General features: G+C 50.2%; 1 protein-coding gene across 7 annotated transcripts; it reads left to right on the forward strand.

The window, feature by feature from the left end:
• The first annotated feature begins 17 nt into the window (after window positions 1-17).
• IL22RA1 (interleukin 22 receptor subunit alpha 1) lies at window positions 18-19,377 on the forward strand. Of its 7 annotated transcripts, none has more exons than XM_033841229.2 (8): window positions 18-155; window positions 4,269-4,401; window positions 5,292-5,470; window positions 7,191-7,366; window positions 12,312-12,450; window positions 16,328-16,449; window positions 16,543-16,662; window positions 17,390-19,377. In XM_033841229.2, exons 1-8 carry the CDS (start codon window positions 113-115, stop codon window positions 18,341-18,343), a joined length of 1,866 nt encoding a protein of 621 aa, XP_033697120.1. In that variant the 5' UTR covers window positions 18-112; the 3' UTR covers window positions 18,344-19,377. The 7 variants fall into 7 exon arrangements, with proteins under 7 accessions (XP_033697120.1, XP_033697125.1, XP_073650338.1 ...); XM_073794237.1 differs by having other exon boundaries at window positions 62-155; window positions 1,472-4,401; XM_073794236.1 differs by having other exon boundaries at window positions 88-155; window positions 1,460-4,401.
• The last annotated feature ends 5,268 nt before the right edge of the window (window positions 19,378-24,645 follow it).

Genomic DNA, 24,645 nt, shown 5'->3' on the forward strand with positions numbered 1-24,645 from the left:
TCCCCGCCCTCATGCCTGGGTGGAGCCAGCTGCCAGGGCGCCAAAGCTTCCCAGCCCTCCCTCTGTGCTCAGTCCAGAGTGGAGACCAAAAGAGGGCTGTGTGCCGGGTCCGATGAGGATGCTGCTGGTCATCCTGGCGGTGGGATCCCTAGTCGGTGAGTGCCGGTCACCCTGTGGTCAGACCTGACCCCCATCCAGGAGCCAATGATCAGAGTCGTCTCCCCCAGGACTGCATCCAGCCCCAGCACGACGAGTTTCAATTTCTTCTCTGCTGGGCTGACCTGGGTGCCGAGTTTCCCTGGAGAAGTAGATGCCAGCTCAGGTTACTGGGAAGGGTGAGAGGGTCCCTCAGACGCTGGGTTCTTCAGAGACTCAGCTGACCCTCAAGACTCTGGGGATACAGCCACGTGTCTGAACTGGGGGTGTGGATCACCCCCCCCCCCCCGACTCCAGTGGATGGAGAATTAGCTTAAGGGAGTTAGACATCCCTGGATCCCTCCAGTCTTTCTGGTAGAGACTGTACCTCTGTTCCTCTGCTTCTGGCTGGCACTGGCCTCACATGGGGAGGTGAGGGGGCGTCAGGAAGGACAAAGCTTGAGTCCAGCCATTGCCTCCTGCCACGCCCCTGAGGGGGCCTCTTCCAGCACCTCGTGCCAGACCTGAAAGAGCATTTTCTCCCAGAGGGCCCAGGTCTGCTGCGTTAATAGGTCTTAAAAGACCAGAGCTCTTATGAAAACAGGACGAAAGGGCACAGTTTTCAAATCCAATAAAGTGGATTGTTTTGATGTATCATTATGGAGAACTTCCAGACCAATGCATGAGATCCTAGTTGTCTCTCTGCTCCCTGAGATGTTTAAAAAATTCAGGGAAATTTCTGAGGAAGTGAACGTATAGTCCTGACTGAAGAACGGAGAGGGCTGGCCTCTGCAAGGCCCCTTCTACCTTAAGTGCAGGATGGAGGCCATAAAGGGCCACAGCTGTGCCCTGCAGGTGCTGACCAGGTCCACAGCGCTTTCAGCTGCCACCCGGGCTCTCCAGTCCGTCCTCCCCCGGCATCAAACGGAACATTCACAGCACACTGGACTCATTGTGATCTAGGGAGACTTGATGCACCTCCCAAGAGACCTCAGACATGTCCTTCCAGACCCTCACCCATTCCGGTTGGAAGACTTAGAGGCTCTTGGCCCTTTACAATGGGGGACACAGGGGAAGCAGCCCTTAGGAGGTTGTTAGGAGTCAGTAAGGTCACTCTAGAGCCCCAGGTGCCTTCACCCCCGGCATTCTTAGGCTGATTCCAGAACATGTTTGAACTGATTTTGTTTGTTTGTTTGTCCTTAGCTTCCCACCTAGTTGACATAGACTTGTTTTTTTCAAGCAAATGAGAAAACTTCCTTTGATCACATCTCCCAGGCTGTCAGTTTCTAGACAATACATATCTCCCCACGATTTCACAATGTAGACTTTCACCCAGGAAGTGCAGAACCGACGTGGGCTGAGGAACCGGTGACGGATTTGAGGAGGAAAAGGAATGAGTGGGCGAGAGGAGACAGAAGATCTTGTTAGCCCTCAACGCCTCCTCAAAGAGAGGGGCCAGCCAAGGTCCACCCACACAACTTCAGGAAGCCAACTTGAGTTCCCTCCTGAAACGTGGCGCCCACTTCCACCCAACCTGGGCCCTTCACCACCCAAGCATGTCCCAACCTCAGCCACTCACCTCCTGCAAACCCACATGCGCCCCCAGGACACGGACCCTAACCAGCAACCCTCCCACTGCAGACCCTAGCCAAGCCCACCCCCAGACACACCCTGGCCTTCTCTCAAATCCCACCCTCTCTCTTGCCTGCCCTTGACCTCACCACCTCGCCAAAAGCCACCATTGAGCTCGGACTTCAAGTGCACTCCCTCCCTCAACTTAAGACCCAGCCCTGAACCCATGCCCCTCCCTCCAGAACAGACCCCAATTCTGCCCGGACTCGGGTCCAAACAAGGTACCAGCCACAACTCGAGTCTCGGCACACATCCATCACGTTGGCTAGAGGCAGAAGGAACCCCCTGGTGCCCTAGGCCCCGTTCTGGGGGCTCCAGGAAGCCTGGAACACAAAGAGTTCTGCAGCTGCTGGGCCTGGTCAACCCAGATTGAAAGAGGAATGTGGCCTTAGGTCTAACATGTGGATGCACAGCAGGGTTGGACTGTCCTAATATACTTCCCCTTCCCCACAAATGCCTCCCTTACAGAAATACTGTATGTAGACTTGGGGTGGAGGGGTGAATAACCCTCCACTCCCTCACACTCTGGACCTGCTGGTGCACACGGTCACGGGGGAGTGGGGGAAGGGAGGTACACACACATCATACCAAAGACACGTGTACCCTCAGACCTCAAGGCCTTGACTCAACCGGATCTGCACCTGTTCATTTCCCACCCCCGTCAACCTCTGAGCACGCGCAGAGCCAGCTGCCGACTCTGGCCGCCATTTTCGTGCGCTCTCTTCCTTTCCACAGACCGAGCCAGGAGGGCTGAGAGAAGAGATTTGTAAATCGAGGGCTCTCATTTACAGTGAAGATTGCTTTGGGGGCAATGCCCCCTCCCGGCTCCTCTTCTTGGGGCTCTGGCCTTTGCTGCCCCTTCCTTGCCCCACTGTATCCACCCCACAGGCAGCCTAACGCTGTGATGGGCATTGCAGGCCGCCTCTCTGAGCCTCAGTTTTTCTCATCCATTAAATGGGCATAATGATAGTACCTGCCTCATCAGGTTGTCAGGAGGATTTGATAAGGAGACTTAGCCCAGTGCCCGGCACTTTACGTGCATTTCAGACATGTCAGCTGCTGCTGTGGTCATTATTGTTTATCTTTAGGTAAGTCCAATTATTCCCATTTTAGAGCTGAAGAAATTGAAGTTCTAGCTGCTTAAACAGCTTCCCCAAGGTCATGCTGCCCATATGTAGCCTCAGTCAGAATCCACCTCCTACGAAATCCGTGTGGCAGGGGAAGGTGCCTTTGCCCTCCTCAGAAGGAATGTGGAGGGTGGGCAGGGATTGATTCAAGCAGCAGAGAGGCAGGAATTCACAGACATCTTCTCCACCCGTTGTCCGAAATTACTGACTCCGGGCAAGTTACTTCTTCGACAGTCAACATTTAGTTGAATACCTCTAAAATATTCCATTGGATGGGCTTCCCTGGTGGCGCAGTGGTTGGGAGTCCGCCTGCCGATGCAGGGGACACGGGTTCGTGCCCCGGTCCGGGAAGATCCCACATGCCGCGGAGCGGCTGGGCCTGTGAGCCATGGTCGCTGAGCCTGTGCGTCCGGAGCCTGTGCCCCGCAACGGGAGAGACCACAGCAGCGAGAGGCCCGCGTATCGCAAAAAAAAAAAAAAAAAAGAAAAGAAAATTCCATTGGTGAGGACGCTAACTTCAGATGGTGTTGAGAAATGAATGAACACAACAGCATGTGTTGGCAAGGCTATGGAATCATTGCACCACTTAAACTTTGCTGGTGGGAATAGGAGATGGTGCAGCTGCCGCTTTGGAAAACAGTTTGGCAGGTCTTCAAAAAGTTCAGCATACGATCACCGTACGACCCAGAAATCCCACTCCTAGCTGTATACCCAAGAGGACTGAAAACATGTGTCCACTTAGAAACTTGTGCACAAACGTTCACAGCAACATTATTCAAAATAGCCAAAAAGTGGAAACAACCCAAATGTCCATCGACTGATGAGAAGATAAACAGAATGTGGTCTATCCACGCGGTGGAACATGATTCAGCCATAGAAGGAAATAAGTGCCCAATTCATGCTGTAATATGGATGGGCCTTGAAAACATGATGTTCAGTGAAAGAAGCCAGACACACAAGGCTGCATACTGGAGGCCTCTTTACAGGAAATGTCCACACAGGCAAATCCACCGAGGAAGCAGATTATTGGCTGCTGAGGCTGGGAGGAGGGGAGGGGTGGGAGTACTGCTCACGGATACAAGGTTTCTTTGTGGGCGATGAACACATCCTGGGACTAGATTAGCCGCAACAGTTGCACAATTTTGTGAATATATTAGGAAACCACAGAATTGTGTGCTCTAAAGTGGTGCATTTCATGGAATGAGAATCATAGCTCAGTACCAAGGAAAAAAGAAGTGAAGGGGAGCGGGACTGGTCAGTTAGCACATTCTCCGCCGAGTGAGTGCTGGCTCGCCCCTCAGGGCGGGCAGCTTGCTACAGGGCTGGGGCAGAGTCTTTGTGCCCTTCTGCTCACCCTTCTCTCACTTTCTGCAGCTCACTTCGCTGAGGACACCTCAGATCTTCTTCAGCACGTGAAATTCCAGTCCAGCAACTTCGAAAACATCCTGACGTGGGACAGCAGGCCGGAGAGTGCCCCAGACACCGTCTACAGTGTGCAGTATAAGACGTAGGCGTCCCTCCAACACAAGCCCTTTTGACTCTGCTCTGGAACCAACCCCTCCAAGAAAACCCTTCCTTGTTCCTATGTCCCCACGCCCCCCGCCCGGACTGGTGTCACACAGCGACCCTCCCCCAGACATAGCTTTGCTCCTTTATGTTTCTTCTGCAGGGGGAGGTTAGGATAATGGTTACAAGTACGGGCTCTGAGGACAGACGCCAGCTCTCTCCCTATAACTCCGGGCGGTTGGGTAACCTCACCAAGCCTACATTTCCTCATCCATGAAGTAAAGTTAGCAATAGTACCTTCCTCATAGGGTTGTTAGGTGGGTTCCATGAGACATTCATCAGCACGTGTGCCTGGCAAACAACAAGCCCCCAATCATTGCTTTATACTGGGTTAGACTGGGTCAACGAAAAGTCGTGCCCACCCCCTCCCGGGCCCCCACCCCGCCCCGTTCCCGCTCATCTCCTCTCCCAGGCAGGAGAGGAGGGTACATGGGCTCAGGAGTCTGCAAACCTGGGTTCCATTCCTGGTCCTGCCACTTCATCCTGTGGCAAGGCACTTGCCCCCTCCGAGGCCCAGGTCCCTCATCTGTCGATGGAGCTAACAGTGCGCAGAAGGTGAACTCAGGCTGGCTGGGTTCACATTCTGGTTCCCTGCATGCATGCCTCAAACGCCTGGGCAAATTTTACTTCCTTAACCCCCAGCTCCCCTACTTGAAAAGGAGGGAGAATAATGCATGAACCTCACAGCACCGTAGTGAGGATCACCCGCATAAAGGGCCTGGGTACACGTGCTAAGTAAATATTCAATATCGTTATCATTATTAATAAATGACAGGCTTGGTTCCAAGCCTGTTCACGAAAGGTGTGCTCTGGCCCTTCCCTTGTCCACAGTTATGGAGAGACAGAGTGGCAGGCAAAGGAGGGCTGCCAGCGGATCACCCGGAAATCCTGCAACCTTACCATGGAGACAGGCAACCTTACGGATTTCTACTACGCCCGGGTCACCGCCATCGACGCGGGAGGCCAGTCCGCCACTAAGATGACCGACCGGTTCAGCTCACTGCAGCACAGTGAGTGCCAGCCCCTCATTGCAACGGGTGCGGGACGGGAAAAGGATGGCCTCTTAGGGCCCAGAAGGGCTCTGCCTCCCAGGGCCAGTTAGGGATGTGGCTTTTTAGGGAAGGCGCCCTCAACTGGACAGCATCCCCAGTGTGGTCTTTCATCTTTCTCCATCTCCATCCCCACCTCCCTAGTTCAGACCACCTTAATCTTGCCACTTGAGTGCAACCAAGGCCCCCCTAACTCGGTCCTCCTACTCCTGCCTTGACTCTTTTCCGATCCTTGGTCTTGGTCTCGGCTTCAACATCACCTCCTACGTGAGCATCCCCACCGCCAGCCTCAACAACCCCGTTTCACTAGGTCATCGTCTGCTATTCTCCGTCGCCATGAACTGTTCGCTGGCTTCAGAGCTCAGATCACAGTCTGCAGTTACTGGGTTTGCTGGCATTTACATCATCTGCCTCCCTTACTGAAAGGGAGCTCCATGAGGGCGTGTGTGGCAGCGGAACCCCCTGTGTTCCCAGCCCTTAGCATAGCACCTGGCACGTGGGAGATGCTCAATACGCAGTTGATGAAGGATTGAGTGGATGGATGGATGGACGGATGGATGAGTTGCCAAACTCCTCACACATGTTAAGTAGGTGACGTTCACTAACTGATTTAAAAGCCACAGGGTTTCTTAAGAAAATAAAAAATAAAGTTAAACAAGTTATTTTATATTGTTTCTTGGCTTGTTCAGTTAATGCATACTTATTGTAGAAAATTTGGAAAATATAGAAATACACAAAGAAAAATAAAAGTAGGCCCAACTAATCTGAACACTTAAACATAACCGCAGCTACTAGCAACTGTATCTACTCTTTTGTGATCTGGTTGGTTGGTTAGTTGTTTTTTATATGATGGTATCGTGAACCTTTTCCCATGTCATTAAATATTTCTCCACAACACGATATTTCACGGCTGCAAACATGATCCATTCTATGGAGGTACTCTAATTGACTTCCCTAATTCCTTTTTGGAGGACCCTTAACTCAGTTTTATAAACAACACTGAAACGAAGAATATTCTTCTAGCTCAGGTCTTTTTAATCCTGGAGGTCAATGGACTCTTGGGGCCTTTCTATAAATTAGCTTCGGGGGAGTGAGGTTCATGAAACCCTGAAACTGAGTGCAAGATTTTTGTATATGTACACTTTGGGGGAGAAAAGAACCATAGCATTCAAACCATAGCATTCAAATTCCCAAAGGGGTCTATAAACCAGTCAAGGTCGTTTGGTTATTTGGAAATTCCATCTTGAGAGAGGTTGAAGTTTAGGCCTGGCCTTTGAGGCTGAATCAGTAATATTGGGCACTGCAAACATTGTTTGGATATGTAGTTGAACCATCAGTCCCCAAAGCTGTCATTGCCAGTAGACTAGGGGGCCGGTGCTCCTGGAAGACTCAGGTAGGGATGTGTGGAGGCTGGGACAAGGGTATGATCAGCCTAGGGGTCCAGGGCCCCTCTCCCTGGGCTCTTCCCACTCACCCTTGGTCACCCCTTTGCCAGCCTTACACCCAAACACCAGTTGCTTCTCTTCTCACCTGTTCATTTAGCTGATGCTTTCAGAAGCATGGCTGGGGTTGGGGTGGGAGGGGGTGGAAAGCAGTCATTTCCCAAGGTCCAAGGCAGCCTCTCAGACACTCCTGGCTGATTCTAACTTTTCATTTCTTTTTTCTCTCTCCCTTTTTCCAGCTATCATCAAACCACCTGATGTGACTTGTATCCCCAAGGTGAGATCCATCCAGTTGATTGTCCATCCCACCTACACGCCCATCCACACAGGGAATGGCCACCGGCTAACCCTGGAGGATATCTTCCAGGACCTGTTCTATCACTTAGATCTGCACATCAACCACACCTACCAAATGGTAAATGAAGGGTAAATATATGTGCCACCTTGGTCCTTCCCTGCCTCAGAAACCCATTTCCCTCTCTGCATTGCTTCAAGTAGAAAGGAGATGTGTTCTATAAATCAGCGTTTCCCAAAACACGTCTACAGCCTACCTCTTGTAGATGCACACACACAATAGCATGCTAAAGCCTCTGACAAGTACTGCAAAGTCAAGACTCCAGTTTCAATTTGCTTAATGCAACTTCTCTCGCATGTATTTGATCAGAGAAACTCCTTTTATTTTGCATTACATGTATTTTTTTCTTGCCTAATGCCTTCTAACATCCAGGGGAACAACTTCTATTAACATCCTCAGGTGTCCACATTGGAAAATGCTGGAATCAATTTCTACTGCTGCAGTTCTTTCTGCAGGTTCTCCACTTTCCGTGGGAACTGGATACAGACAGTGTCTTAAGATCGGGAATACTGAAAGGTGGAAGGCAAAGGCATAAATTGTCAAATGTTATACATTTCTTTTTGTATTCAAAAGATAAAATACGTAGTGTTTCCCCCGGCAGTGTGTGCCACTGATTCACAATTACATTGAATGACTATTCCTGCACTCAAGGAGCTTATAATCTAATGGGTGGGGAGAGAGTTAAAACAAGAATTCAAATTCATACAGCTATAGGTAGAGGGAAATAAGAGAGTTGTGTGGGACAGAATGGAGGCTGGGAGGGGAGAGAGGAGATGTCAGCTCAGAGAGATCTGGAAAGACCTCTAGAACAGAAAACTTTCTGGTGCTGATATCAATTTCTGAGGTGTGCCAGGTAATATATGCTTATTGTGTCATTTAATCTTCGTCACAAAACCTATGAGGTAGTTGCTCTTATCTCCTTTTCTGAATGAGAAAACAGAGGTTCAGAGAGGCTAAGTCACTTCCTCAAGATTGTTCAGCAAATAATAGCATAGTCAAGATTCAAATCCAGCTTTGTTCCAAGCCCACATTCCTCCCCTCCCTGCTCCACTGGCCTACACTGTCCCACAGTGATCAGAGAGAGAAGCAGGAACGCTTAGGATATTGTTGGAAAGCACAAAACTGCCCATTTGGGCTGAAGTGTAGGGACATGTAGAATAGTTTCTCAAAACATGGTCCCAAACCAATGGCATCAGAATCTCCTGCAGCCTTTGTTTAAAATGCAGGTTCTTGGGGACTTCCCTGGCGGTCCAGTGGTTAAGACTTCGCCTTCCAATGCAGGGGGTGCGAGTTCGATTCCTGGTTGGGGAGCTAAGATCCCACATGCCTCACGGCCAAAAAACAAACAAACAAAAAACCCATAAAATGCAGGTTCTTGGGCCCCCTTATAATCCGCTTCATCAAATTCTAGCGTTGCACCCCTGGGATCTGAATTTTAGTGAGCAACCCAGTGCTTCTTACTCACTCTGAAGTTTGAGAAACACTGATGGAGAGGAACAATGCTAACCCTAAGAAGACAGGCTGGGACCATGCCATAGAGGTCGGGAGGGCGGATGGGGGAATCTTTATTTATTTCAGTAGTCGGGGAGCGATTAGAGATTACAGAGCAGGGAGAGTCTTTATCACAACTAATTTTTGGCAAATATTTGAATTATTTGAATATTTGAAATATTTGAATATTTTATTGTTATTGATTTATCACTTAATTCAGTTTGTGATCAGAGAACATATTCCGTATGATTTCAGTCCTTTATGGAGACTTGTTTTATGGTCCAGTATATGGGCTATCGTGGTGAATGTTCCACGTGCACTTGAAAAGAATATGTATTTTGCGGGTGTTTGGTGGAGTGCTCTATAAATATCCATGAGATAAAGGTGGCTAATAGTAGTATTCATATCTTCTATGTCTTTCCTGACGTGGGGGAGGTCTGTTATTCTCTTAATTGCCGAGAGTATTACCATCTCCAGCTCTGATTGTGGATTTGTCTGTTTTCCCTTTTAATTCTGTGCATATCTGAAGGTTTATTATCAGACACATACACCTTTATGATTGTTATTGCCTCCTGGTGAATTGACCCTTTTATCATTAGGAAATGTCCCTTTTTATCACTACTAATACTTTTTTCTATTGAACTCTACCTTATCTGCTGTTAATATAGTTACTCTAGCCTTCTCATATTTATCATTTTCATTGTATATCTTTTTACGTCCATCTATTTTCAACCTACCTGTGCCTTTATATTTAAAGTGTATCTCTTGTAGACAGCATTCTGACAGTCTTTCCCTTTTTAAAATTTGAGACATAATCCACATACCACAAACTTCACCCCTGTAAAGTGTAGGATTCAGTGGTTTTTAGTATATTGAAGAAGTTGTCCAACCGTCACCACCATTTAACTCTCTCTATTCTATTTTCAGGTTCTCTGACTCTTCTGTCATCTCCAATCTGTTGTTAAAACCATTCCGTGGGAATTTTTACTTTAGATATTGTATTTTTCAGTTCTAAATTCTCTAATTTTTATAGTTTCTAGTTTTTATAGTCTCTAGTATTTATAGTTTACGCTACTGAAAATTCCTAGTCATTCTGTCATTATGAGCACGTTTTCCTTCACTTCCTGAGCATAGTTATACTAGCCACTTTAACACTGTCTGATAATTCAAACATTTTGGTCATCTTGGGATAGGTCACCATTAACTGTCTTTTCTCCTAAACATGGATTACATTTTCTCTTTCTCTATGTGTCTAAAAATTTTGGAACGCATCCTGGACATTGTGAATGATATGTTGAAAGGACTCTGGATTCTGTCATATTCCTTCAAAGAGTATTGATTTTTGTTTGTTTCTTTGTCTTAGTAGGCAGTGAATTTGGCTGAACTTCAAACTCCAAAATCTCAGTTCAGTAAAGTCCAGTTGAAACTTTAGCTGGGCTGCTTGGAATCTACCCTGCTCATGCATACTTCAGGCACCAGCCAGGGATTTGGGCAAAGTTTATACACAGAATTCAGGCTCTCTCTCTATGAACCTCTCCTATCTGTGATTTCTCCCTCACTTTCCCACTTTTGTGATTGCCCTGAACTCTGTCTTCTGGTTACTCAAACCAGTAAGATTACAAGGTTTTTAATCTAGGTTTCACCCACTCCACATGGTATAAATGGGGGCCTGCCTCCAGGCTAGAGGACATTAAAAAAGAGAGAGAGACTCATTCAGTGCCATTCCCTTCCTCCTTTCTCTGGTATCTGCCTGCTTTTACTTACTTTCCAATGCCTATAGGTAGTTTTTATTTTGGCCAGAGTTTATAGCTGTTATTTTATGGAAGGTTGGTCCAATAGAAGCTATAAATTACTGGGAGCAGGAAGAGGAGAGATCAAATGTAAAAATGAAAGAGTGATCAGGGTGGGAAGTCAGGGGGGCTATTGCAATGGTACTAGACTGGAAATGAGAAGGGCCTGAACCAGGGGGGCGGCAGTGAACACCAGGGGAAGGAGGACTCTTGGGGCCTTGACAACTCTACTGGGGTTAATTTCAACCATATGAGTTCCACAAAACAATAAGCTGTTAAATCCATTCATGCACTTCTTCACCCACTTTTACCCCCTTCAAAAGAAAAAACAACAAATAACCCTAAATCTTGGCCACCATGTGCCCGGAAAAGAGAAGGCATAGCTGAAACGCAAAGGACCAAAAAGAAAATTCTTAGCTTTTAAGCTCCCAAGAACATAGCTCCTGGCCCTTTAAAGAAAAGTTTATGGATTATTTCAGGGTAATCAGATACAAAGGATTTGAGAGGGATTTGTCAAGAATGGTTTTAAGGTTTGAGCCTTGGAGATTAGAACAAGAGGGACATTATGAACAGAATTAGGGAATCAAACACAGGTGCAGGTTTGGGGTTGGAGATGGGGCAGGACCCAGAGAGAGGAGATCAGGATGTTTGGACATGTCAAGTTAGAGATGCCCACGGACTGCTGTCCAGCAGGACGCTGGCGGTGTGTGCCAGGAACTCCATAGCTCTTAGGTCAGTTTGGGGTTATCCGCACATTGCTGATCACCAGAGCCACGGGTCCAGAAAAGATCACTAAGTGAGAAAATATGTGGAAAGAGAAGAAAGAACGGGTGAAGAGTGAAACTTGCAGAACAATACCGAGGGGCTGAAACCAGTAAAAGAACAATCGGAGAGGTAGGAGGAGAACCAGAATGATGGAATGAGGCAGCCGAGGGAAGAGTTCAAGGTCAGAGAGGTTCGAGACATACAAGAGGGCAAGAACTGAGAAGAAGCTCTAGCGGAAGGATGGGCAGATGCAAAGGAGCAAGGGCTTACTTCAGAAGCAGAGTGTTTGCAGGAGCGATGGGCATTCAACATCACCAGAACCTAAAGGACCAAGCGGGCTCTAGGGAGGGAAGAGTGTACAAAGGGAGCAAGGACCTGTAATATGACCCGGGCCATCAAAGGATTTTCAACAGAGGAGCTTTGTAATTATGTTAATTGTTTAGAAAGATCACTGTGGCGCCAGGACAAAGTTGGAAGTAGACAGGGACAAAACCAGAGACTGGTGACCAGTAAGGAGGCCACTGCAAGAGTCCAGGCCAAAGATATTGAGGCCCAGTTAAGGCAGAAGCAATGAGGAGACAAGAGAGGGATGGATATTCAAAGCGTTTTTGATATTTTATTTTGAAAAAGGGGGGGAAGAGGAGAACTGGAAGAAGGAAGAATGGTGGGGTGTTGATGATGGTGGTGATAATAACAGCAGCTAGTATTTAGAGAGCGCATGCTGTGTGCCAGAAACTGTCCAAGGGACAGTGCGTGAAGCTCGCATCTGATTGGATTTAGGGAGAAAGCGAAGGTAGGGGAATGGAAATGGAGCACTGCAGGCTGACCTACCCGTTTATGGTTTGGGCAGCTGGTGGTACCATTTTACTAAGTGCAGTAACCCAGGCAGAGGTGTAGGCAGGCTCCACATAGAGGCTGGTGTGTAAGAGATGCTGTTCTGTGTTCTCTGTCAAATTCAGCACCTTGGAGGCAAGCAGAGAGAATTTGAGTTCTTTGGCCTGACCCCTGACACGGAGTTCCTTGGGACCATCGTGAGTTTAGTTCCAACCTGGTCCAAGAAGAGCATCCCCTACATGTACCGAGCGAAGACGCTGCCAGGTAAGTTCAGCTGAAGCCAGAGGGAACTGGGACTCCTGAATTCAAACCTTGATTCTGTGCTTTCCCCCCTGTAACCAAGGTGAGGCTTGACAGTGCTCTAGAAAACCACAGAAGGATTACTAGTGTATTATTAAAGTCAATCTTTGTTTATTCATAAACGAGTTCGCTGTTGGGTTGTCGTAGCAAATGTTTAATCTACACCCTCCAGCCTATGTCTGAATTTCCTCTCTCTGGCAAGCTGCATGTGTATCCTGGCAAAGCAAATTCACCTTGATGTTAACTCAAGTGAGAGATCCCAGGAAATAATCTGCAGATGGGAGAGCAGAGAAGATAACAAAGATCCCTCAGGACCTTCTAAAGTCAAATAAAAATAACAGTGATTATAATAGCATTTCTGCAGTGCCAACCAGGGACCAGACACTACGAAACACAGTTCTCGTGCTTCTGTGAAGCATCTTTGTTCCATTGAGGAAACTGAGGTTCAGAGTGGTTAAGTAACTTGCCCAAGATTGCACAGGTGGTGAGGAATGGAACTAGGCCTAATTCCAGAGAACACGTTCTCACCACTGCACTACCATAGAAAGAGTTTTGAGTCATTGGCTCAGCGGGATGGTGTCCCACCCCACTCGACTCTAGCATATTGAAACTCGACTCTCATCGTAAGCATCATGATGTTTTTATTACTGCTTATTTTCATAGAGATAGAAATGTAATGCTCCAAGTTTAGAGGATGAAAAAAGCGATCGCATTGGACTGGATGGATTTGGAAAACAGTCTCTACTTTAGTCATCTTGTTTAGATTAATGATGTCAGTAGGTGATTTCTGTTCTGATGAATAGAAGCGAGGCAGCTGCTAGAGGCTGGGCCCGAGGGTATAACTGCAGCTTGGTAGAAACATCATAGGGTAGGTTCTGGTTCTCAGCTTTGATCAGAAACTCAGCTCATCGGTTTCCCCAAAAGCCCACAAGAGACTGAGTTCTCCCCCTGAGCCCCAGTGCATTTGTTTTCATGGGAAGATATGCCTGGCGGAAGAACAGCCAGCACTGACCTCTTGCACGGGGCATGCCCTTCCCAGGGAAAGGGCCACATGAAGACCAGAATAGAACTTGGCAATAAGAGAACTAGAAAAAGGAAACCAACTTCACAGGCACTGAGTTGGGAGCGTGTATATGATTTGTGACTCTCCCCTGGACCTTCTAGATAACTGTCATTCATTCCTGACCCGCCCCTGCCCTCCTGCTTATTGACAACATGTGGGCCACTCCACCCATATCCTTCTGTTCGTTTGTCCTTACGTGATCTAGCTCATGATATATCATTTTTCTCTAAGACTGTAGCTGCTTTTAAATGAATCATACTTCATGGTGGCTATTTCTTGGTGACATATAGAAAGCACCTTATCCTTTATAATCAAGTATATTAATAACAATTCCTACCATTTATTAAGTACCTACTCTATTGCCAAACACTGTGTTAAATTCTTTCCGTATATTATCCCATTGAACCCTTATAACAATCCCGCAAGTTGTATAGCATTATCCCCCTTTTACAGAGGAGGAGCTCTGGCTCAGACAGGTTAAGCAACTTGCCGGTGACCACACAGCTGGTCAGTGAACCTAGTTAAGTTCATCTGATCCTGAAGCCTGGACTCTAATCACCACTTGGCCATTTTGTTTAGAGCCTATGCCCTCTACTGCACATTTATTCCTCTTACTTCCGTATCATAATGAAACGTCCTGCCCTTGACCGTGTATCCAGGGGTCTGTCTTATCCCCAGAGCCCAGAAGCCCTCCTTTATCTACCTCTCAGAATGTGTTGGACCATCATCCCAGCATCTTTTTTTTTTTTTTTTTTTTTTTCTGCGGTACGCGGGCCTCTCACTGCTGCGGCCTCTCCCGTCGTGGAGCACAGGCTCTGGACGCGCAGGCTCAGCGGCCATGGCTCACGGGCCCAGCCGCTCTGCGGCATGTGGGGTCTTCCCGGACCGGGGCACGAACCCATGTCCCCTGCATCGGCAGGCGGACTCCCAACCACTGCGCCACCAGGGAAGCCCCATCCCAGCATCTTGATGCTGGAAAGGGCTCTATGTGTTGGCCCACCCCATATCTTAATTTTACAGAGAGGAAACGGAGTCATCATTGTGTAGTGGCTGTGAGAATGAGCTTTGGAATTATACATGTCAATCCTGGCTTCTCCACTGAGTAGCTGTGTGACCTTGTTCAAGTCATTTAACCTCTCTGAGACTCAGCTTCATTATCTGTAAGGAGCGAGCATCCATGGCCATCTGTTTGGTGGGATAACATTGGTAGAGCACCCCACACAGTGCATGGCATGTAGAAAGAGTTCAATCATCGCTGGCTACTGTTATTAATAAATGGAGGCCAGAGAGGGCCGTGCAGAAGATGAGGGTCTCATCAGTGGCTGAGCCAGACCTCTAACGCCCCACATTCCAGTGTTGCTTCCATTATTTCTTCCTACTTCCCTGTGAGTGAAATGGCAGAAATGTTCCAAGTCCCTGTCCTGTCCTGGTACAGGGAGCAACAGTTTTCCAGTTACATTAGGCATGTCATGTAGAGACATTTGGGTCCTGTCTTCTCCCTGGTGGAAGTACATGTGACAGGGGAAGTGGGAAGCTGAAGTGGGAAGCTGACGAGAGAGGCCCAAGCCACAGGGGCTGGGGGAGGAGCGAGGAGTGGGCTAGAAGTAAAGGCTCCAGCAATTCCCAGGGTTCGCAGTCATTGCCAAGGTCACTGGCAACTGATGATCAACTCCCCAAGCTGAAGCCACACAGGGGCCAGGAACAGAAGGAGGGTGACTTGGAGAGTCAAGACCCCCAGGTAATACAAACCTCCAGTTTTAACAAAAATTCCAGCTACCTCTTCCTTACCAAGCCACTCGCCAGTCCCACTTGAATTGGTGACAGGAAGTGTGTCATGCCAAGACCTGGCTGCACACACCCATCCCAAAGATGCAGGGCCATAGGGAAGAGGCTCAGCATAGAGCCCTTAGCCATCCTCTCCTTCCGTTTTCAAAAAGGTGGTGCCTCCCCAGGCTCCCTCCTGAGTGAGGTCTTCCCAGCTCAGATCTTGGTAGACAGGTGGGGAGGACAGACCCCTCCCATTGTCACATCTCCCCTCCCTTTGCCTCTTTCCCCTGCCCCCACCAGGAAGGCAGGACTGTCCTTAGACCCAGGCAAGAGGGACCCTTTTCTGAGCCCCGCACCTTAGAGGGCCCCGCTCCAGCCCCGCTCTGGCCGTGGCCCTCCCCGCAAGATGAAGAGTCCTTAGGTCCACATGGGCATATCCCCATGGAACCTGTGAGCTCTGAAATTCCCTATACAGATGGCCAGAGCCTGTGTCCAGTCTCGGCAGATCTCCTCCTTGGGTCTTTTTTCCAGAGGGCAGACACTCTGTTGATGTTTAGGCCCTCGGCCCAAAGGGTGGCCAGCGGGTGGGTATTTGTAGGCGGCGTGGATGAGCTTGGCCATGAGCCCATATCCTTGGGCGTGAGGCCCCTGGTGGTGTGGGCGGGAGCCAGGCTGGGCCTGTGGGAGCTTCCCCCTGCACCTCCACCTTTCCGCACAGCACCCTGAGGCGTCCAAGAATCAAAAGTCAAGCCTTCCGGGTTGTTATGAAAAGTATATCTGTCAAGGTGGGAGCACAGAACGTATTTTATTTAACAATGTAAAAACATGATGAAATTCCGAATATTTAGACGTATGGTGTGTGGCCCTCCATTTGCGCCGGGCCCTGTAAGTACTGGGGATAGGAGAGGCCTTCCCAAGCCTGGCCCGAGAGGCAGGGGAGGAAAAGGCCCAAGTTGGCGGTACCCACAATGGCAGCCTCACCCTTCCTGTTCTGACCTCTTACTCACCTAGATCAGACGTGGACCTACTCCTTTTCCGGCGCCTTCCTGTTCTCCATGGGCTTCCTGGTCGCAGGGCTCTGCTACCTGAGCTACAGATACATCACCAAGCCGCCTCCGCCTCCCAACTCCCTGGTGAGCAGGGGCCCCGGGGAGGATGGAGAGGCCGAGGGGAGGGCACGGGCCCCGGGACCCCGGCTCTCCCTCATTTCTCCCTCCAACCTAAAGATGTGGCTGGCAACTCCCTCGGTGTGCGGAAGAGATCTAGGGAGAAGGAAGACAAGGCATGGAATAGAAAACCCACCTGGCTTCAAGGGGGCGCACACCCTGTCTGAACCGGCAGCCCAGGTACTGCCACCTGGGATCGCAGGCCCACTGTTGCCACATCTTCACATTTTCTCCAGCGAAGTCAGAATTTCAGATTGTAATGTGAAATCTCCCATGTTTCAAATCTTAGTTTAATTTTTTTAAACTAAACCCCTGCAAACCATACACGTCACATCGGCAGCCCAAGTCTGGCCACCAGAGCTGCATCTTCGTTAAAGCAGCCATGCCCGCTGCAGAGCCTGCACAGTCTGGGGCTCGCAGAGACGGCTCACGCCCATCCGCCCCTCCAAGTCAAAGACCAGATGAGCCATTTCCTGTAGAACTCTCCGGGCCTCCCCTGTCCCCCATTCTTCCCCACCTTTCTCCCCGCGTGAGGCCCTTAGGGACCCAGAGCTCAGGAGCAGTTGAGCCAGCACCTGGAGAGCATTCCCCAAGGGCACCCCAAACCCGAGCCAGCTGCTTCCAGAGTGCCCGCCTCCTAAAGAAACCACAGCCTACCCGCTCTCCCTAGACAACCAGCCTCTGGAAGCGGCCCTCAGCTAACAGGCCGGGAGCCCCGTCCCTTCACAGAGGCTCCAGCACTTAGAGGAATCCCTGGGAAGGGATACAGGGCTCACACATCGTGGAAAAGCCCCCAGGTGGTCTACCCCTTCCCCTCCACTCCCAGCCCTGTGGAGGACCGCGGCACGCACGGCACCCTCGGGGAGCTTGAACACACCCTAACGGGCACACTGTTCTCCCTGCACAGGATGTCCAGCACGTACTGACCTTCCAGCCTCTGCAGTTCATCCAGGAGCACATCTTAAGCCCCGTCTTTGACCTCAGTGGCCCGAGCGGCCTGACGCAGCCTGTCCAGTATTCCCAAGTCAAGGTCTCCGGGCCCATCGAGCCTCCAGGAGCCCCACCGCGACACAGCCTGTCTGAGGTCGCCTACCTTGGGCAGCCGGACCTCTCCATCCTCCGGCCCTCTGGCGGGCCACCTCTCCAGACACTCCCCCCACTGCCCTATGCCCCCCAGGCTGCCCCTGAGGGCGGGCCCCTGTCCTATGCACCTCAGGTAACCCCCCAAACTAAACCCCCCTCCTACACTCCCCAGGCCATCTCGGAGGCCCAGCCTCCTTCCTACACCCCTCAGGCCACTCCGGACAGCTGGCCTCCTTCCTACGGGATATGCGGGGAAGGCTCTGGCAGAGACCCCCCACCTATGACACCCTCTGGTCCCAAACACCTCGGAACCAAAGGTCAGCTCCAGAAAGAGGCACCAGCTGGAAGCTGCAGCCCAGGTGGCCTTTCTCTGCAGCAGGTGACCTCCTTAACTATGGAGGACCCCCAAGAAGTAAAATCCTTCCACCAGCATCTGGGGGTTCACACGGACAGAGAACCTGACTCTGATGTCGTACGCAGAGGAGAGCCAAGGACACGAAGCTATGTAAAGGGCCAGCTGCCCCTCCTCTCCTCTGTCCAGATCGAGGGTCACCCCGTGTCCCTCCCTTTGCAGACTGCTTCCCGCCCATGTTCCCCCACAGACAAGGGTCCGAGTCCCTGGGGCTTGCTGGAGTCCCTCGTGTGTCCCAGTGATGAGGGTCCAACAACTGAGACTGAGGCCCAGAGACCAGGCCCTCGGGCCCCAGACCTGGAGTCGCCCATGGAGCTGGACTCTCTGTTCAGAGGCCTGGCCCTGACGGTGCAGTGGGAGACCTGAGCGGGAACAGGGTGAGCCTGGGGCTTCTTCCTGTCCCCACCCTCACCTCGCATCCTTGGCCGTCACTCCCGCACCCAGCGGCGCTGCGCACCCTGCAGCCCAGCCCCGGGTGAATGCCCTTGAGGAACCAGCAGAAGGAGGATGCCGGACCCCTGCCGTGGCTGAGCTCCCTTTGGAGAAACAGGCATGAGAAGGGCTCCAGCCAGAGAAGTTACAGAAGTGCCTCATATACAAACGAGCGAGTGCAAATGAGCATGTGCTCGCCAAGTTCTGCAGGACAGGACGGGCAGTCAGAGTGCAGGAGCTAACATGGGGAACCTCCCGGAGATCCAGGGCCCAGGATCCTAATACGCTGGACGCAAAGTTCTCCATGAGCCTACCTCTCTTCATTCCCGGCCACTTTCATAATCTAATTCAGCAGCGTGAGGCCTCTGCCTCCTCTGTGGTTCCCCAAAGGTGAGAAAAGGAGCCTGAAAAAGGACACCTCATAGCAGACTGGGCAGAACCAGAACAACCTGCACTTCTGCCAAGTCCAGAGGCAGCCTGATGGCAAGATTCCAGGGAGGGGTGCGGCCTGCGGCTCATCCCCAACCGAGGCTGCTGCCTGGAATTGCACCATTTCAGTTTCATTCCTCTGCTAGAGGCTTTATCCCAAGTGAAATGCAGGTCCACCAGGGAGGGAGAACACAGAAGCCTCTTCTGTCGGCAGGAGTTTCAGACCCTATCCTGGCAGCGGGGTTTGAAAGGAACATAGGGCCATGGGGCAACTGAAGGAGACACAACTACAAACTGTACCTACTTCACAACTTTGGAAACTCAGCCTTGGATTCAGCCCACCTGGGTTCAAATTCCGGACTTTGTACTTAAAAGCCATGTGACTTCAAGCAAATGAATCACTCAAAATCTCAGTTTCCTCATCTGTGTCATGGGGATAATAACACTGACCTCACAGGGTTGTGGTGAGGATGAAATTAAATAATGCCGGCAAAGTGTTTCATAACGCCTGGCTCATGGGCAGTGCCCAATACACCGTAGTATTTCTTGTTGTGATTTTTAAAAAATAGGACAGTACAGGAGTGACCCACTCCCCCAATTCAGCTTGATTTTGAATCAGGCATTTTCTCATGGGCTTAAATTATCCTGATTTCCTCAGGATTGCTCCAGGCCAAGCTGAAGGAGCTGGACTGTCTAGGAGGGGGCGAGGGAAGGGATTGCAGGAAACAGGGTCCAGGGACACATGGAACCTTCTCCTTGAGTTCATAGGTGGAAGCCGTTTTGGGCGTGGCAGCAGCATTCTCAGAGGACCTTCTTCCCCGACACCCCACCAGAGGCAGCACAGGGCTACCCTGTCCTCCTGCCCTGGCACAGGGTCCTTGTCCGAGCTTTCAGCACGCCGTCACATCCTTTGTATCATTGCATCTCACGTGACCCCTAGGACGAGGAAACTGAGGCCCAGAGAGGAGAAGGGGCTCCCCCCCACAGGCACCCACTGAGGCCGTGACACAGCTGGAGCTCAAACCTAGCGATTTTTGTCTTCATCAAGAGAAGGAACTTTCCACACCAGTCTGGATTCTTGTAGGATGAGACTCCTGGGGCATCAGGAGGGGAGGCCCCCATGGGGTCCCCGAGGGGCAAGCACCCCCAACCCCATCCTGTCCCAAAGCCCTGTCTGAACATTTCTGAGAAACAGCACTAAAGTCCAGTTGCCCCGGTGAGACCCTTTCCGGAGCCTGCAATGCCTCCCTCCTCTGTACCCAGTACGTGCCCCCTCCTCTTCACCCCTCCCCTCCCTGCGACACAGCACCCGGGAGCACTGTCCTTATCTGTTTGTAATTAATATTTAACATCTCTTCAGGGTCACTGGTTTAGACCCAATATCTCCATAGCAGAGGGAGGGACCGCCCTCTCCAACACCCCCAGCCCTTTCTCCTCCCGGCAGCTTCTACGTTGGCCCTAATGACTGCTCCCTTCCCCCAAACTACAAACAAGCCGGCTTCCTGTCACTCAGGGTGAACTTGGCCAAAGGTTGACTGTCTCACCTTGTTTAGTCGTGGAAAACAGCTTAACAGTTGGACTGTTCTCACCAGGTGAGAGGGCCAGGGTGTCAGAGGATTTTTTACTAAAAGTCATAAACACCTCTTCCAACTCACAAGCCACAAAGCTCTCTAAGCTCCTTGGGGCGACAGTCGTTCCTACAGTCCATGACTCTCTGGGTCCTGTGACCCTCCTCAGGCTGGCCCTGTCCCCACCAGGCTGCACACCCGCTCAGGTCTCTGGCCTCCCAGGCAGGCAGCTCAGGCTACCAGCTAGGGGACGGAGTGTCCAAGGCCCCGGAGCTGGGTGGGGACGCTGGCATTCCTGAGTGTCCTAGGCTTTGACTCCACCACCAGGACTCTCCACAGCCTTGCCCCGCGCAGTCCAGAGAAAGGTGAGTCTGCGAGGTATCACCTGCCTCCAAGGCAGGCAGAACCCAGCCCAGGAGCAAACGAATAGTAGTCCAGCAGTGGCTGCACGAGGAGAAGTCAGAGGAGGAGGAACTCGACCCCGCTGCTGAGAAGTTCCTGTCCTCGCTGCCTCGTTCTTCCATTCACCTGCCCTAATAGGCCGAATTACAGATATTTTACAGAGGAGGAAAATGTGGCTCAGAAGGGTTTCTTGCCCAAGATGGTTTCCTAAACTTGCCTCACCATGAGAATCCCCTGAGGAGCTTACTAAAAATTCAGCTTCTTCAGCCCTAACCCAGACCTGCTGAATCCATAGCGACTGGGGAATCCGGATTCTCAGTAAACTCCTTTGACGATTCCTCTTAGGCAAGTGGAGGGAACCATGCTCTTATACCAATAGTTGTCCTACCTTGTGGCCTCAAATCATCCCCCTAGAGCCACCCCCATCTCCTCCCCTGTATGGGAGCTGGGGAGCTGCAACAAGGGGTGGTATTTCACCCTGGGATGGCTACAGATCCCTGGCCTCCCAAACCCCCAGCCCCAAGAACACACAGGGGTTGCCTGAATTTCCACGCAGAGAATAGGGCTGTCGGGGACGAGGGCTCCTCCAGAGTCCTGGAGGGCAAGGCCGGATCCCTCTGTGCCCATCCGCAGTCTGAGTGTCAGCCTGGACAGAGGGACACGACTCTGAGACCCCATCCCCCCACCCTCAGGCCCTCAGCTGATCTTCCCTTCCCACTCTAAGGAGGAAGGGGCATAAGGAAAATGCGTTTTGACCTGCTAGTATGAGAAGAACAGTAACTGGAATTAACTGAAGTGTGAGAACAGCAGAGGGAGGGAAGGGAGACTAAAGCAGGGAGAAAGGAGGTAGCGGGAGAACGCATTGGACCAGACAGTTCTCCACTTGACCACCAGGTGGGGCCATCAGCCAAAAACAGTTTGGTTGCTGTCAGACAATGGTGTGGAGGTTCAGGGTGGTTGGCAGGTGGAATAGGGTTCAAATGATTGTCCATAATATTCATAAGTCCAGGGAGGGCAACGAAAGGGAAAAGGAGGGGAGAAAGAATGAAATATTTAAGAAGTACTAGCCATGAGTTAAATACTATACCAGGCATTTCATGCATTTTAACCTCATTTGAGTATCATAAACATTCTGCAAGATAGGTATTCATTCGTTCATTTTTGACAAGCATACACGGGGAATTCCCTGGCGGCCCAGTGGTTAGGACTCCGCACTTCCACTGCAGGGGGCACACACGGGTTCCATCCCTGGTCGGGGCACTAAGATCCCACATGGCGTGACCAAAAAAAAAGAAAGAAAGGAAAAAAGCATATATCAAGGACCCAGTTGTATGCCAGGCACTGTTCCTGGGGCTAGGGATACAGTGAACAAGACAGGCAGGCAAGTTCCCTGTTGTCTTAGAGCTTGCATACAATTTGCAGATAAAGAAACGGCCCAGAAAGGAGGCCAAGATCCCCCCATTAGTACAGGTGCCAGAGGTGGGGATTTTTTTTTTTTTTAATATTTATTTATCTGGCTGCGCCAGGTCTTAGTTGCAGCACGCGGGATCTTCGTTGCAGCATTCAGGCTTTTGGTTGTGACATGCGGGATCTAGTTCTCTGACCAGGGATCGAACCCAGGCCCCCTGCATTGGGTGCGCAGATTCTTAACCACTGGACCACCAGGGAAGTCCTGAGGTTGGGATTTAAACCAAGGTTCTTATACCTCCAAGTCTGACCTCTGCTCAGCCTCATGGCCTGAGGGCTAGCTGTGCTCACATTAAGGCACATCAGGAGGAGGGAGGCCATCATTGGGTTAGGGTACATGGAGTACATGGGAATCCCACACCCAGAAGGAGGGGCAGAGAAAGCTCTCAGCACGCCTAGAGTCGTGCAGTTATTGGTGGAGCTCTCACTTAGCAAATGTTGCTGGGTGCCAGACATTGCACCACAGGCTCCACATTCCCTATTTGAATCTTTGCAATCAGACTGCAAAGCAGGCATCATTGAACCCACTGCACAGGTGATAAAACCAAAATGGCTAAGTGACTTGCCCAAGGTCATAGAGCCAGTAGGCGGGGGCACCTCCATCAAGCTGCTTTGGGGGGAAGGGGTTATAGAACCAGTTTAAATGTCTGTCTCGTGCTGGATTGGAAGCCCACACCTCTTGGCTGTAAAACAGATTCACACTCACTCCTCACAATGAATGTATAAATGTGGGTCTTGGAAATCCCTTCCTATGTTGGGTCAGTATAAAATGGGAGAGAGGGCTTCCCTGGTGGTGCAGTGGTTACGAATCCGCCTGCCAATGCAGGGAACACGGGTTCAAGCCCTGGTCCAGGAAGATCCCACATGCCACGGAACAACTAAGCCCGTGCGCCACAACTACTGAGCCTGCGCTCTAGAGTCCGTGAGCCACAACTACTGAGCCCGTGTGCCACAACTACTGCAGCCCACGTGCCTGGAGCCCGTGCTCCGCAACAAGAGAAACCACTGCAATGAGAAGCCTGCGTACCACAATGAAGAGTAGCACCCCGCTCGCCGCAACTAGAGAAAAGCCCGCGTGCAACAACGAAGACCCAATGCAGCCAAAAATAAATAAATTTATAAATTAAAAAAAAAAAATGGGAGAGAGCCATCAAATGGTCTCCACCCAAAGATGCTCTTAATGCTGCATCCAGGAAGGAAGGGAGATACGTAGGAAGGGGGTTTCAAATAGGGCAGGAGACTGAGAATTTTTTTTTAAATTATTATTATTATTATTTTTTTTTTTTTTGCGGTACGTGGGCCTCTCACTGTTGTGGCCTCTCCCGTTGCAGAGCACAGGCTCCGGACGCGCAGGCTCAGCGGCCATGGCTCACGGGCCTAGCCGCTCCGCGGCATGTGGGATCTTCCCGGACCGGGGCACGAACCCGTGTCCCCTGCAACGGCAGGCGGAATCTCAACCACTGCGCCACCAGGGAGGCCCTATTTTAATATTTTTTATTGAAGTATATTTGATGTACAATATTACATAAGTTTCAGGTGTACAATATAGTGATTCACAACTTTAGAGGTTATAGTCCATTTATAGTTATTATAAAATACTGCATATTCCCTGTGTTATACAATATACCTTTGTAGCTTATTTATTTTATACACAGTAGTTTTTACCTCTTAATCCCCTACCTTTATCTTCCCCCTCCCCCCTTCTCTCTCCCCACTGGTAACCACTAGTTTGTTCTCTATATGTGTGAGTCTGTTTCTTTTTTGTTATATTCACTAGTTCGTTTTATTTTTTAGATTCCACATATAAGTGATATCATTCAGCATTTTTCTTTCTCTGTCTGACTTATTTCACTTAGCGTAATGCCCTCCAAGTCCATCCATGTTGCTGCAAATGGCAAAATTTCATTCTTTGTTATGGCTCAGTAGTATTCCATTGTATACATACACCACACCTTCTTTATCCTGTCATCTGTTGATGGACACTTAGGTTGCTCCCATATCTTGGCAATTGTAAATAATGCTGCCATGAACACTGGGGTGCATGTATCTTTTCGAATTAATGTTTTCATTTTTTAAATATATTCCCAGGAGTGGAATTGCTGGATCATATGGTAGTTCTATTGAATTTTTCAAGGAACCTCCATACAGTTTTCCATAGTGGCTGCACCAATTTGCATTCTTACCAGTAGTGCGTGAGGGTTCTGTTTTAGGAGACTGAGATTTTGTCTGAAGAGCTCACTTGTGTATTCTCTCCCCAACACCCTCTCCTGAGGGGTCCCCAAGGCACTAGGAAGAATGACAGGCACAGTGCTGCTGGGCCCCCCCGAGGTCCCAGGAGGAGGCCAGGAGGGAAGCTGTGTCTCTGCACTG

This window comes from Tursiops truncatus, chromosome 1, assembly GCF_011762595.2.
Source record: "Tursiops truncatus isolate mTurTru1 chromosome 1, mTurTru1.mat.Y, whole genome shotgun sequence".
NCBI classification, from domain to species: Eukaryota; Metazoa; Chordata; class Mammalia; order Artiodactyla; family Delphinidae; genus Tursiops; species Tursiops truncatus.

Excerpts from the sequence above, each read along its gene's own strand:
- IL22RA1 (XM_033841229.2), top strand. The coding sequence starts at position 113 with ATGAGGATGCTGCTGGTCATCCTGGCGGTGGGATCCCTAGTCG. Across the intron at positions 4,402-5,291 it reads TACAGTGTGCAGTATAAGAC|TTATGGAGAGACAGAGTGGC; the intron begins GTAGGCGTCCCT and ends CCTTGTCCACAG. Across the intron at positions 7,367-12,311 it reads TCAACCACACCTACCAAATG|CACCTTGGAGGCAAGCAGAG; the intron begins GTAAATGAAGGG and ends TGTCAAATTCAG.